We start from the raw sequence: 14,252 nt of genomic DNA, 5'->3' as shown, positions 1-14,252 counted from the left end.
ACATTAGAGAACTATATAGAACACTGTTACAGGGAACACAAAACTTTGGAAGAACGATCTATATAGTAAGGACAGGTGTGGTGACGTGAACTTAGAGATACATAAAATCATATTGCTTACATAATCCAGTGTTTGAATAAGTAATGTGTGGTTTGGAATATAAAAAACCCAATAAATCATGTACGTTTTTGACCAAGAGTGCAGCAAAGAACTGCAGGGAATGTGTGTGTTTTTCTCTCAGCATGGCTAGCTCATCTCTTATCTCAGCTCAAAACCCCAGCAGCACTTTTGCAGGCTTCAACCAACACCTGAGCTGCCCTTAACACAGCAGCTTTTGATGCATGTGTGCAAGTGTGTCTGTGTGTGTGTGTGTGTGTACACTTCAGTAGTATAAAAAAGATCTTCAAGAGCTTGCAAGGTCCTCCTTTACTGACCTTCTACACCTTTTTATGAAAAGTGTAGAGATACATTTTGAAAATGTGTGTTGGAGAAGGTGAGGCTTTACATTACTGTCAGAGATCAGCCTTCATTTATTTCATTCCCAGTCAAACCCACCATTTATTACAAGGTATTAATTTTTGTGTCAGAAAACATATATTCTACAGAGACTTACACAGAAGCCTCAACAACCTCAGTAAGTAGTTACTGTGTCCATCCTTTGGTCTTATTACATCTTCCATTCCTTTCAGGAGACTTTCTTTCAGTTTTTCATAGATATCTGCAGGGATGTTGAGGTCTGGGGTCTGGGGTGGCCGGTCCATTGTTCTGAGAAAATCAGCAGCTTCTTGACAGATATGCAATATATATTATATCTAATCTCAGAAATATCTCATGAAAATGAATTACTTGTACTTAATGGGTATTTTAACTGGACGTTAAATAAATGAAGGGTGGTCTCTGAATTTTGCACAGTACTGAATGTGTTTATATGTGTGTGTGTGTTTGTATTTGTTAGTGTGTGTGAACATTAGGCATGCATGACCATAACTGGCAGATTTTTGCACCAAATATGCACATATATCACTGCTGTCAGAGCAAAACCTCATATCTCAAAAATGACAACTTTACGAGGGGAGGTAAACAACTTACTTTACTTTTAATGTAAGTCCATGGAACCAGATTTTTTTCCAAGTAATTTTTGGCAATTCATGAAATGTACACACAATGTAAAGAGCAACAGGTATTTTCAAATGATGTCAAAAACTGCAAAATGGCCAAAATGGAGATATGAGGGTTTTGTTCAGACAGCAGCGATATGCATATATTATCCCATTTTGAATTTGATACGGTCCAAAAAAGTTGGCACAGGGGCATGTTTACCACTGTGTTGCATCACCTCTTCTTTAAACAATACTAAGTGTTTGAAAACTGAGGAGATCAATTGCTATAGTTTTGAAAGTGAATTGTCTTCCTGTATCTTGCTGGATATAGCATTTCAGCTGCTTATTGGTTCAGAGTCTCCTTTGTCATATTTTTCATAGTTTCATAATGTGAGTTTTCAATGGGTGTTAGGTCTGGATTGCAGGCGGGCCAGGTTAGCACTCGGACTCTTTTACAATATGTGCAGAATGTAGTTTGATATTGTCTTGCTGAAATAATCAAGGCCTTCGCTGAAAACGACGTCATCTTGATGGCAGCATATGTTGCCAAAACCTGTATAGCATTAATGTTCAGCATCTATGGTGCCTTCACAGATGTGCACATCCCCCATGTCATTTGCAATAATGCACCCCTATACCATCATGAGTACTGGTTATGAACTGTGCACTGATAATAAGCTGAGTGGTCGTGAGCCTGGAGGACACATGATTTCCAAAAATAATTTAAAATTTTGATTCGTCAGACCACAGGACACTTTTCTACCTTGCCTCAGTCAATCTTAAGTGAACTCAGAGAAGGCAGCGGCCAAAAACGTGCCAAGCCTAAAATATTAATCTTTTAATGCCATTTACAATGAATCATTAAACAAATAGATAAAGTAACAATATGGGAAAGCTTTTCTCAGTGATTTCATTAGATGTTGAGGTTTTGTGTGTTAATTTGCAGCAAGTCTTTTACAGAAAGCATAATCAGTGTTGTTCCACTCAGGATTGATATCAACCTTGTTTGAAAAACACCTAGTTTGTGTTAAATGTGAGACCAAATATTCTCTATAGAGTTTAAATCTGTTCTCTGGCCAAAGCATCAGTAAGAATCGTCTTGGGCTAGGCACATTTTTTTTGCACAGGAGTGCACACAGTCAATCATTCCAACTTCTTCATGATTGTAGCCTCTTGCTCTCATTCATATAGCTTGTGGATTCTTGTTACAGTGGAGACTCTCATGGGAAACAGGAGCCTTCCACTTCCCTCTACTTTGCAGTTTGTTGGTTTATCTGTGAGTTTGCTACAGGCTCTGTCCAGGGTAGCCTGCTGAAGGGGTTGAAGGTGTAAATCCTTCATGATACAATGGATAATTTCCAAAGAATAATAATCAATTTAAATAGAATCTTTCCAAAAGCTAAAAATGTACACCTCTGTTGCAAATACTCCAAAATTAAACAGCTGTTCAGCATGTTTTCCATTACAGTACAAGACATTACAATGAAAAGAAACTAGAAACTTTCTACAAGCAAGTTATGAAAAGTGGTTTCAAGAAATGATTCTCTCCTTCTGTGCCTCAGCATTTTGTATCAGCAGCAGAAAAAATTCCAAGAAAAATCAAACACCAGGAGAAAAAAACAGGACATCGCATCACAAATCTACCACTAAATTGACCTAAAATTGGCTATGGGAGTTTCTGACCACCGAGCTGCTCCTGTTGAGATGTTTTACCACTCTCGATTTAGCAGTGACAGTGACGTGTATAAAAACCCTGATCTGATGTCTGTGTCTGATACCAGCAGCTGTCACACTACTATGACCACTACCATGTCGGAATCATTGCAGTGCTGAGAATGACCCACCTTCCAAATAATATCTGGACAACGGTGATCCTGTGGTTAGAAACATCAGTGATAAATTACACATGGGCTGCAGTCTGCAATTGTACCCCTACCTATAAGATAGGTGGAGCTCATAAAGTGGACAGTGAATGGGAGAACAGGATAGAGGTGTGTAACAGAGACCCTGAAATATTCAGGGTCAGCGACATCGTTGTGGCAGATTTAGGCCTAAAAACTCTATTTAGAAAAGTCAATCAGATTAATAGACAATATATGGAAAACATTGTTTATTACTAAATACTGTGGGCTATAAGGTAAGTGAGTGGACATACAAAGTAGGAGTTTCTAATAAACTGGCCAGTGACTGCATGTACAAGGTAGATTTTCTTCTGATAAAGTAGCCAATGAGTAGAACCACAAAGTAGGTGATTCTATTAAAGTGACCAGTGAGTAGAAGCACAAAGTAGGTGTTTCTAATAAAGTGGCCAATGAGTGGAAGCACAAAGTAGGTGTTCGTATTGAAGATGGTAGGGATTGTGCAGCTTTCCATCAAAGAATGTCAGTGCAGAACATTAACCTATGGGCAAAAAATAAATGACCATTTCCTGTGTGAATAAAATCTGTAGCATACCTTCATATGTTCCACTCTCTAGCAATGCCCCACTTCTCTCAAGTTCCATAAAACGCTCCACAGATACAAAGTTATAGTCCACTCCCGGGACTTCTCCTTCTTTAGGCTGCCTAGTTGTACCTAGAGAGAGAAAAGAGAGCAAGAAATAAAACTGGAATCCAAAAACAGAAAGGAAAAAGTACTAGGTGTTTAATGATATATCAGAATATGATGATAATCATACTGTAAATCATACTGGAATTATAATGGTAACACTTTAATGTCCTCTCAGCTAATATTATCTACATCAACAGTTATCATAAACCTTTGAACTTCAGCACACACAAACCATAAGTAGCGTGAAAAATGTATTCACTGATGTTTATTTAAATGCCATGTAAACAATTAGCATACAGCTTACATGAAAATTGTATTAAATTAAGGATGGATTCCAACGTTTACACTCAGGGGGCCTCATTCACTAACATTTACCTTCTTAAATTTGTTCTTGAGAAAGGTCCTAAGAAAAAGGTCACATCAGATTCAAGATGTGTTTTCAGACTAGAGAATTATCGCACCTTTGTGCTCTTGAGTGTGCAAAGACTCCCAAAAATCACAAATAAGAAAATGTTGCTGAATGTCAGAATCCTAGTAAAAAAGTGGTTGCATTTGAATAACTGTATTAGCATCTTTTAAAAAGTGAGGCGCTAGGACATCCCATGTTTATACTGTTATGAACAGTAAACAGTAACAGTGCTAGTAATAATTTCATATTTCATATTCATTTAAATTGAAGCCCATTTTTTGGTGTTACAGTCTTATGCCAACGTCTGGGCACATGCCACATTTGCTATTTATCTTTCCCCTAATATATTAAATTCAGCAAATAAACAGAAACAGCACTAAATTAGCAGAATACGTTAACTTATTTTCAATTAGTTTGGGCACCTCTGGTGAGATAACCAGGTAAAATTAGCACACATCCTCAACAAGGAACACAGTTCTACACATTAAATGCATAATTAATGCTAAGCTGGGAGCAAAAACTAAAACTTGCACATTATATATGTGTGTGTGTGCATACACACACACACACACACACACACACACACACACACACACACACACACATATATATAATTACATATAAGGCTTCTGTTTCTATCATTAAAGTAATTTTGAGGTAAACAGAGCGTGTGTGTGTGTGTGTGTGTGTGTGTGTGTGTGTGTGTGTGTTTGTGTGTGAGTCTAAGTGGATGTGAGCGTGCGAATGTGAAATTAGCTCCCTTAATTCTTCCACACTCTGATAGAGCCGTTTGCTGACAATCTGTCAGTCAAGATGAGTTCTTTGAAGGAGAAAGAAAAGGAGCAAAAGAAGTAGGGAGAGAGAGTTGAAGTGACAGAGACACCTGCCAGCAACTGCGGAATAAAAGCAGGGTTTATGATGCAATCTCGGCCCAGATGAGGAAAACACAGCCAATCAGAACCCAGATGTTCAGGCTTAGATCTCAACACACCTCTGCATTTAACAACTCAACCTTTTTTCAACCTTTTTATCTGGAATGTTCTTATCGTGAGAGAACAGAGCACTGCTTTCTTCATTTCAGATGGTAAAGTAGAGCCTTGGGGAAGCCCAAGCTTTGTAGAGAGACGCTGACACCAACACCAGCGGTCACCAACTCTCCTCTTGGAGATCTACCTTCCTGAAAGTTTGACGTCCAACCCTAATCTAACACACTGGATTGATCTAATCTAGACTTTCTGAAGACAATAATCAGGAAAGGAGCTATTTATGCAGTAGACAGTAAAAATAACACTTTTTTGGTTCTTTTTAAATGGCCAAATCATAGCATTTTGTCCATAAACAAGTGCAGATTTAAATACTACTACAAAACCAATTTTTAAAAAAACAGTAGGACAGAAGAAAAAATATTAATATAAACAGAGAGCAATGATGTAAATTAGCTTCAGACAGGGGTGTGTTTATCACTGTGTTACATCACCTTTCCTTTTAACAAATTTTAGCAATTGCTTAGAAACTGATGAGATTAATTGTCGTAGTTGTGAAAATGGAATCTTCTCCATTATTGCTTGATATGACACTTCAGCTGCTCAGCAGTCTGGGGTCTTTATTGTGGCATATTGCATTCAATAATGCAGCATGCATTGTCAATGGGAGACCAGTCCAGCACCTGCATGTGATTTCTATGAAGCTACGCTGTTGTAACATGCAGAATGCAGCTTGCCACTCGCTGAAACTTGAGTTGTGAACTCAACAGACCACAACTGGGTTTGTACGACAGATTATACCCAATTTTTATATGGTTGATTCAACACCTCTTAGCAAGGCATGTAGAAAAATAATATTAACCAACAATTTAATTTTTCACCTCTCCCTCCCACCACCGCCATCTACCACTGAGAGACAATGCTCAGCGTCTCTCCCCAATACCCTGTCTCACTCAGTAATACATCACCATATGGAAGGGAAAAAATTACAATTCATGCTTCTTTCATGACTGAAAGTAACTCATGCACCAGCTCCTAAAACACACATCCATACATTGAACTGAAATCATTTTCTACTGTATTGACTTCAGAATCAATGTCACTCCCGTGTGTATGTGTGTGTGTGTGTGTGTGTGTGTGTGTGTGTGTGTGTTCCTGCTGTGGGGTTAGCATGCTAAACAGAGGTGTAAACGCAGGTTGGTGTGGGGATAGAGCTGAGTGCCAATTAGCTGGTGTGTAACTCCAGAGGTCTGGCTAATTGCTGCTAACTGAGAAAGAGCACACACATGTTTGACAGAGCTTTCAGGAGAGTAGAAAACGGTACACGCTCTAATGACCTGCTGCCACCACAATTCACCCCATCACACACACACACACACACCAACAGGTGCTACTCAAAATTGTTATTGTATTCAATATATAGTTAATATATAACTGCATACTCAGTAATCTCATCAGTAACAGTTACATCAATGACCTGATGTCACACACACACAAACCCAAACCACACAAAATGTCTAAGCAACATGCTCACATATGCTAGAGTGATCCAGACACAATATTGATGTGTACTCAATATATAATTATACATCAAAAACACACATAGAGAAACAGAGTGCATGAGCAAATTTGCTGAGAGAAGATAAAGCAGCCACGCAAATTCAATATTGATCTGTACTCAATATAAAATCAATATGCAATTATTCACTCAGCAATCTCATCAATATATAATTCTGTAGGTTAGAAGGGTTGGGTTTCTATCATACTGTCATAACATCAAGCTGATAACCGGCATACACTCCCATGCAAAAAATAGGCCAAGCTCAGAATGGTTTTTACTGATGGTTTTGGGCTGGACAGAATCCAGTTTTAAACCCTGTAGAGAATATCTGGTCTCACATTAAACACAAACTAGCTTGGCAATGCTTTTAAACAGCCATCAATGCTGAGTGGAACAATATTGACTCTTTCTTTCTGTTAAAGGTTGCCTGCAAGTTCACCCATAAGACCTCAACATTTAAAGAATTCAAAGGGAATAGCTTTTCCATACTAAGTTACTTCATCTATTCATTTAATTATTTGTTCTTATGACCGTTAAAACCTTCATGCTTGGCTCATTTTTACTGCATGGGAATGTAGGTTAATTATTTTCTGGCTTAAGATTCTCTCTCATGTTTACCAATAATTCTGTCTCAGAATTGATTCAGTCAGTTAATATTGGAAATTTGTTTCCTTTGGCAAACAAAAAAAATTCAAGCATCTTTAGCATAAGACTTGATGTTCAAAGATTATGCAAAACATACATTCCATGCTAGTCGAAATTTGTATACCTGATATTAAGAATATAACAATCAATAACCACAAACATATGGTGGCCCTGATCCTAGCAGTGCAGATCTGTGACCCTCCAGGGGCAGTACTTCTACATACACACATCTTCACCTCAGCAGCCAAAACAACCCCATCAGCCTGTCACTCTGTGCCAGGCCCAATCACCCTTCAGCTTGGCAGAAATGATGGCTTAGAGTGGACGAGAGTAAATGGAACAGCTCCTCCCTGCTGTGCCGTGACATCCTGACCAGCGCCGCCGGGCCGGCCAAGCGTGTAATAACGGAATGAAGGGAAAATGAATCTGCTAAGAGCGTTAAATTGCTTGCCAACATTGTCTTAAAGCTCAATTTGTCGATTAATCAGTCTTTTAATGGGTAGTAGACCCATCTCAGCCAGGGCTTTCTCTCTACAAGACCTAAGCACGTCTCCTCTCAGTGTGAATCTTTCAAGATGCAGAAACATGAAATAATACCTAGATCTAATTACTAATTATAATCCCAACAATGAGCATGTACTACAACAAAGATTGTATGAGTGGTGATGCATTTAATAATATAATAAAAAATAATGGTAAACTCTAACTAAACATAAATAAAATGCTGTTTTTATTGATCGCAGAAAATAGGACCCTGGACAGGTCACCAATCTATCACAGGGCAGACACACAGACATGCACAATCACACATACATTCACACCTAACGTGTGACTGACTGGAGGAAACTCACTCAGACACAGGGAGAACATGCAAACTCCACAAAGAAAGGACCCAGCTGGGGAATCGAACACAGACCCTTCTTGCTGTGAGGCAAAAGTGCTATTCACTGCAGTAGTCAGCCCTAGCCTGAACTGAAATGTGGTCTCAGGTACAAATCACACCTTTATTTCTTGGTGCAAATCTAGTCGACTTAGGCAAGCAAATGACATGCATCTACTTCAACAGTGATATGGACTGTCTTTATGAATGTAAATCATAGTGATTTGCAACAATTCACAGCTATTCAAAAAATTCAACACAAATGCCTCAATGCCATATTTTCCCCAAATACTGATGCTGAAAGTTTTAGTGTAGCTTATACCAATCAGGCATTTTTTTCTTTACAAACTAATTTTTAAAAATCTTAAAAGCTATTTTAATTGAAGTACTTCAATTAAAACTGAACTATGTAAGTTTCAGGAATTTGGAGACATAAGAATATAAGAATTTGGAGACCTCTCTGGTAGAAATGTATAACTGCATGCAAGGTGAAGAAGAACATTTTGTCATATTGTGCTTTGGACCTCTTCCCTGAGCAGATGAATCTGACAACTGCGAGCATGTTGAAAGAGAATTGAAAGAGAACTAAACTTTGGTGTCCTACAAGGATTTAAGTGAATGATCTACTTGTTATCATCAAATCTTTTTAAGTGTAATGTTGATTTTGCAATTGAGACCCAAACATTGAGTCTCAATTTTTGAGTCTGTGTGTGATGCTAATATGTAAAGATGTACGTCAGGGTCCGGAAACCTTCTGTGAAATCTGACCCAACACCTCTGACTTCAAAATTATGATTTCAGGCTTTACACGGTGAAGCACGCACATCAAGTATTGACTGACTCAATAATGCTATAATACATTACTTTTACTTTTACTTATATTGCAGCCTAACATGTAAATGTACACTATCATGCTAAAACTTCTCAAACGCTCTACTACCCCACACACAATGTGACTATTTCAGGACAGATTTGTTACATGTTTAGATTCATTCTTAATTACCCTTCCATATACCATCCAACATTTTCAGCTCATATCGACCCAATATCAACACCCAACACCCAAAATGCCATCCCTACAGCCCAGTCATCACCTTCACATCAGTGCAGCAAACATACCCTAAACTACCAACACTTTCTGCAGAGCACTCTGATCAATGCTTAGACCAAATCTTGTAAGAACTCAACAATGCTTACAGTGTGGGTATAAAAATACAGTTATCATTTATGCCTTTAGGCTTTTTCACTGGAAAAAGTCTTCTGATACCAGCACAAAACCCACTTCAGTAATACATTACACCTTTTGACCATACCAGTACACACACACATTCACACCCATCCTCTGCTAACCACTTCAAAGCAGACCTTTGATGTTAGACAGCTATAATTATCCATGCCATCCAGTGGGAACTTTTCTTTGGTGACAGAATTCTCCAACACTACAGGCTTCATTTGTATTAAAGCATGTAATTCTTTGAACGTTGGTTTGCAGTGGCTCAGCACAATCTTCAATTCTAGGTCATTTCTTCCTTTTCTAAGTGGTATCTGTACAGTTCATGCATAATTGTGAAAGAGCCATGAGCCAAAGCAAGAAAATCTGGCCTTTTCTACGTGTGCGGAACGTTAAAGCACATAAAACTTCTCTTTTCTGAAATGCAAGATATGTCCTGGTGCAGAATATTAAAAATGTTTCTATGATGTCAAAAGTAATTTATATTACACACTCATTCAGCAAATGAATAAAAACACAATAGAAATGTGCTGTTTAAAAAAAAAGAGATAAAATGCCTAACCAGACCAATCTGAAAACCGTTGTCCCCTTATATTCAAATAAACATGCTTGGTTGACATTCTAGCGTTTCAGACTGCTACACCACTAAAATCCACTACACACTACAGTCCTAAACTGATACTGTACATCATTTTAAAGTGAAGCAGCAAACGACGCGAGCCTTGCGGTTGTTGAGGGCAAGGCTTAATACTCAGTTAAAGAAAATATACAGGCTAACAGCTCAGTGAAGCTTGACAGTTCTGTCATATTTTCAAGTATGTTATTTTATGCTTTGCTAATCCAAAAAGCTCACATCCCATAGCTTACAGTGGCATCAGGTTCAACACAGATCAAATAGGAGGCCTTTCATTTACTGTAAAAAAAAAATAAACAAGAAAAATATTAAAATTCAATGTGTGGGACAGCGTGGAGCGCCAGATAGAACAATGGATCTTTAGCAAGTGGATTACAAATATGCTAGCCAACGCAGTTGCTAAATTTGTAAGTTACACATTACACACCTTTAAAACTTACTAAAACTTTAGCTAGAGCTCACTAGCTAGCATATTTTCAAGTTATTTTACCTCATTCCTTTAAACATCACATTTACTGCTTGTACTGTACTTGTAGAACTTCGTTCTGGAGTTAGCAATATGACAATATTTTATTATTATTGTGATAAATTACATCACAATATGCTTTTCTGAACATATTGTAGATATCATCAGTACAGTTCTACACAATTCATTAGAAAGTCAGCAAAATTAGGCCTGGATATTGGATTTCATTTTATTATTATGATTATTGTGCTTTTATGTGTGGCATTACAAGTTTTATTTTGTCCATTCCAACGTTTTAAATCACAATTTTTAATGTGATATAATATTTATAATAATTAAGTAATGTGATATAATATTTGTGCCATATTGTCCACCTCACTTCTGGCTGAGGGTTTTTCTACAATAAAAGGCAGCTTATTTGAAGCTGTTTTAAACTAAACTGGTTTTTAGAAGGGCTTTGCTTTTTTGTATAATACAATGTCTGCAGCAAATGACAACACTGCAATTTTCTACTAAGGACTCAATTTAGACCTGAACCTCGACTCAACCCAAACTCACATGAAGTGTCTTGTAAATGTCTCTGGTATACAGTTAATCAGTCTTTCTATAGGTTTGTATACACTAGACTACTGCACTGTACTACACCGAGTTACTTAGGGCTGCACGATAAATTGCATTTTTATCGTTACTGCAGTATGAGTAACAGAAATGATCAAGTTATCTCAAATGGGCAGCACCAGAGAGATGTCATTACATTGGGATTGAACTCTGCTCTCCCATAATGAGCATGTGTAACTTAACCATTTGGCTAAACAGCTAACTAAAAACCACACAAGTGCACAGTCAAAATCTACTCCATCCTCTACTCCAGCCTTTTAATGCACAAAAAATGTGCTGTTAGTATTTCATTTCTTTTTTATGCACAGTAGTAAATAAGGCTTTTGTAATTTTGCATTTTGCTATTTGCTTAAAGGAAAGTTTAGTTAGATTTCTGTTTATACATCCAAAAAAGTGGTACTTGGGTCACATCCAGTCAGAGGCAAACGATTTTAATAACACTTTACTGCTTCTTATATCATCATCATAGTATCCAACAATTTTACCGAACATTGCATTTTATGTAAACGTAAATATACAGCCCAGTAGTTACTTAATGCATTGGATGTTAAAAGGTTGGAATTTGAAGGGACTGACCAAATCAGAAAGCATATGTAGTTTCCCTGGGGCTTTAATAGAAAATACTTATACTTCAAATGAACTGCACAGTCATGCAGGATAATTCCTACTGAAACATCTAAAGTGGACTAGGCCTTCAGACTGCTGTGAAGTTTGGCCTTACCTCAGCCAGGAAATGCTTTCTATGTACAATAACATCCTGTTTACCAATCTGCAGAGAATGATAAAAAAAAAGAAAAGAAAAATAAAAGGAGTGCTTTTCTCTACAAGAGCAATGCCCAGCACAGGCCATCTGCAAACAAACCAAAAAACTAACAGATTACTGGTCCATCACAATGCTAGACACTGGGTTGTTTGTGGTGTAGTACTCTCTGTAATCACTTGGAAATCTCTGTGTGTAAAATATACTCTTATCAGGAGATGGAGAGAGAGAGGGAAGGGAGAGAAAGAGAAACAAAATGGAGAATGAGAGTGAGAAAGAGTGTGAAATGAGTGTGTTTCAGAGGAAGAGAGTGTGAAGTTTTCTTTAAAAACCCTGGACGCATAAAGATTGTTGTGGCAAAGCTAGAACACACAGTAGCTGCTCAAAGAAGCACAAAATCACATAAGGTGAAAAGTTCTCTCGTTCTCTCTCTCTCTCTCTCTCTCTCTCTGTCTCTCTGTCTCTCTGTCTCTGTCTCTCTCTCTGCAATATGTCTGTCTCTTTTAGACATTATCATAATTTTATCCTTTTATTTGTATAGCATTTACTACAGCAGATGTTATCTTAAATGTGTTAAATTTAAAAGACCCCTAATGAGCACTGCTACAGCAGACCATGCTAGCAAAACTCAGAGCAAGAAAGGAAGCAGAGCAGAGGAAGAAAAACTGAGAGGAACCAAGGAACCAACTCTGAGAACCTGGCTGATGTTCTAGGCAGCTTCTGCCTGTATCTAGAAGGCCAGCCACCCCTCATACCTGTAGTAGAACTGATGCAGTACTGAGGAACAGGGAGGGTATGGGGTGGCAGTGGGGATCGTGAACGCTTTCTCACAGGAACAGAGGGTGAGGATTTTTGTAGGGCATTAGAAATGTGTAGGGCATTAGATTGGAAAAAGGAGGAATTTCAGGCATATTCTTCCCCCCAAACTTCAGTTAGAACATAACGACATTTGGAAGAACTGCTGAGAGTAATCAAGACCTTAAAAAAGTAAGCTCCCTAAGAGCAGAAAGAAGAACCATTGAGAAGAACCACAACTCAAAGCTAAACTCCCTAAGAGCATGAGGAAGAACTACTGAGAGGAACCAAGACTCAAGAGCAAAGCTGCCTATGAGCATAAGAAGTAACACTGAGAGGAACCAAGACTCAAAAGAGAAAACTCCAAAACTTAATAGCATGAGGAAGAACCACGACTCAAAAGGGGGATCCCATCCTCCTCTGGGATGCACAGTTTGGATTATTGTCATCAGGACACGAGCAAGACAAAATAGATTAAACTAAAGAACTGAGATGTAAGGTCCAGTAGATACACCACCGGCTGGTGGGAAAGACTGTAAAGATCTAGAGTCTAATCTAATGACTGTGTGGGACACATACAGAATGGCAATACAGAACCCTGTTGGAACCCAAACAGGATTTTAGATCTAGAAAATGGTGGTACACATAGCAGTTGGTAGATGTAGAATAGGGTGGGAAAGAAGTTCAATATAAGTGTCAAAAAGGATTAGAATTTCCAAAAGCGGTTAGGAGTTCAAGTAAGACTAAGAGTCCAAGTGAGGCTCTATATCGAACTATATTATTAAAAACTTTACACACATTTGTAACATCATCAGTTAAACTGTCAAGTTTTATTCCAGTCATCCTCCTGCTGAAAGCATTCATTTGCAACAAAGCAATTATCCCTCTTATCACCCTATATCAGTATTTAACGCGGACTAAACAGTTCTACATGAAGCATGAACTTCGAGCCCATTACTGCACTCAACAAGTCATTTGAACTGCTGAATATGGAAATGAGTTACTGTGCAATCCAGACTGCTTTGTGCTATGCAGTGCTAAATGCAAACAAAGTATCGTTTTGCAAACTCAGGCATAAATGTGAGGTTTAGAGCATTGAATGAGGGTCCAACCTCTGCTTTTCTGAACAGGAAAGTTGACAAAAGGCTTCATGGGTTAAAAAGGAAAAACAAAACCTCACCTTCTGTATCTGATTATCACAGTCTCTAATCAGTGGTGAGCATTTTACAGGTAGCCTGAGTAGTCTCTACAGGAGAGCATGCTGCTGTAATCAGTGTACCAGATTTGCAGGAAGGACCATTTTCCACAGGGTTTCCCTTAGGATTGGGCATTATTCATTTTTCAAAATTGGCAATAGGCCTTTTTTAAATATCCCCATAGGCAATTTGGCCCTTTAAAAAATCAGCATTTTATAATTTGGCCTCACGCTGACACTGAATGGTTTCCCGCAGCACCCTTTGACAGTCAAATGTGTTCAGAATCTTTGAAAGAAACTTTCAAATACAGAAGCCAGTTTTGCATGGTGTTTCTGTAAAAGGTTGCACTTGCACACCTATAGAGGCTGGTTTTGTAAGAGGTTTCTGTGGAGGTGATTTTTGCATGGGATTTCTGTCAAGAACA

The 14,252-nt window shown here is 38.1% G+C and overlaps 1 protein-coding gene across 6 annotated transcripts in view; it reads right to left on the bottom strand.

Annotated features, from left to right (window-relative positions):
• Window positions 1–14,252, bottom strand: part of magi2a (membrane associated guanylate kinase, WW and PDZ domain containing 2a) — a 310,258-nt gene that overhangs the window by 133,641 nt on the left and 162,365 nt on the right. For all 6 annotated transcript variants that reach the window (XM_037541066.1, XM_037541071.1, XM_017707589.2 and 3 more), the window contains exon 3: window positions 3,555–3,674. In XM_037541066.1, the coding sequence (XP_037396963.1) occupies window positions 3,555–3,674 (120 nt within the window). The remainder of the gene's footprint in view (window positions 1–3,554; window positions 3,675–14,252) is intronic.

The sequence above is a fragment of the Pygocentrus nattereri genome, chromosome 1 (assembly GCF_015220715.1).
Source record: "Pygocentrus nattereri isolate fPygNat1 chromosome 1, fPygNat1.pri, whole genome shotgun sequence".
NCBI lineage: Eukaryota > Metazoa > Chordata > Actinopteri > Characiformes > Serrasalmidae > Pygocentrus > Pygocentrus nattereri.
The sequence above is the reverse complement of the archived record's forward strand: the minus strand, read 5'-3'. Positions and strand labels throughout refer to the sequence as shown.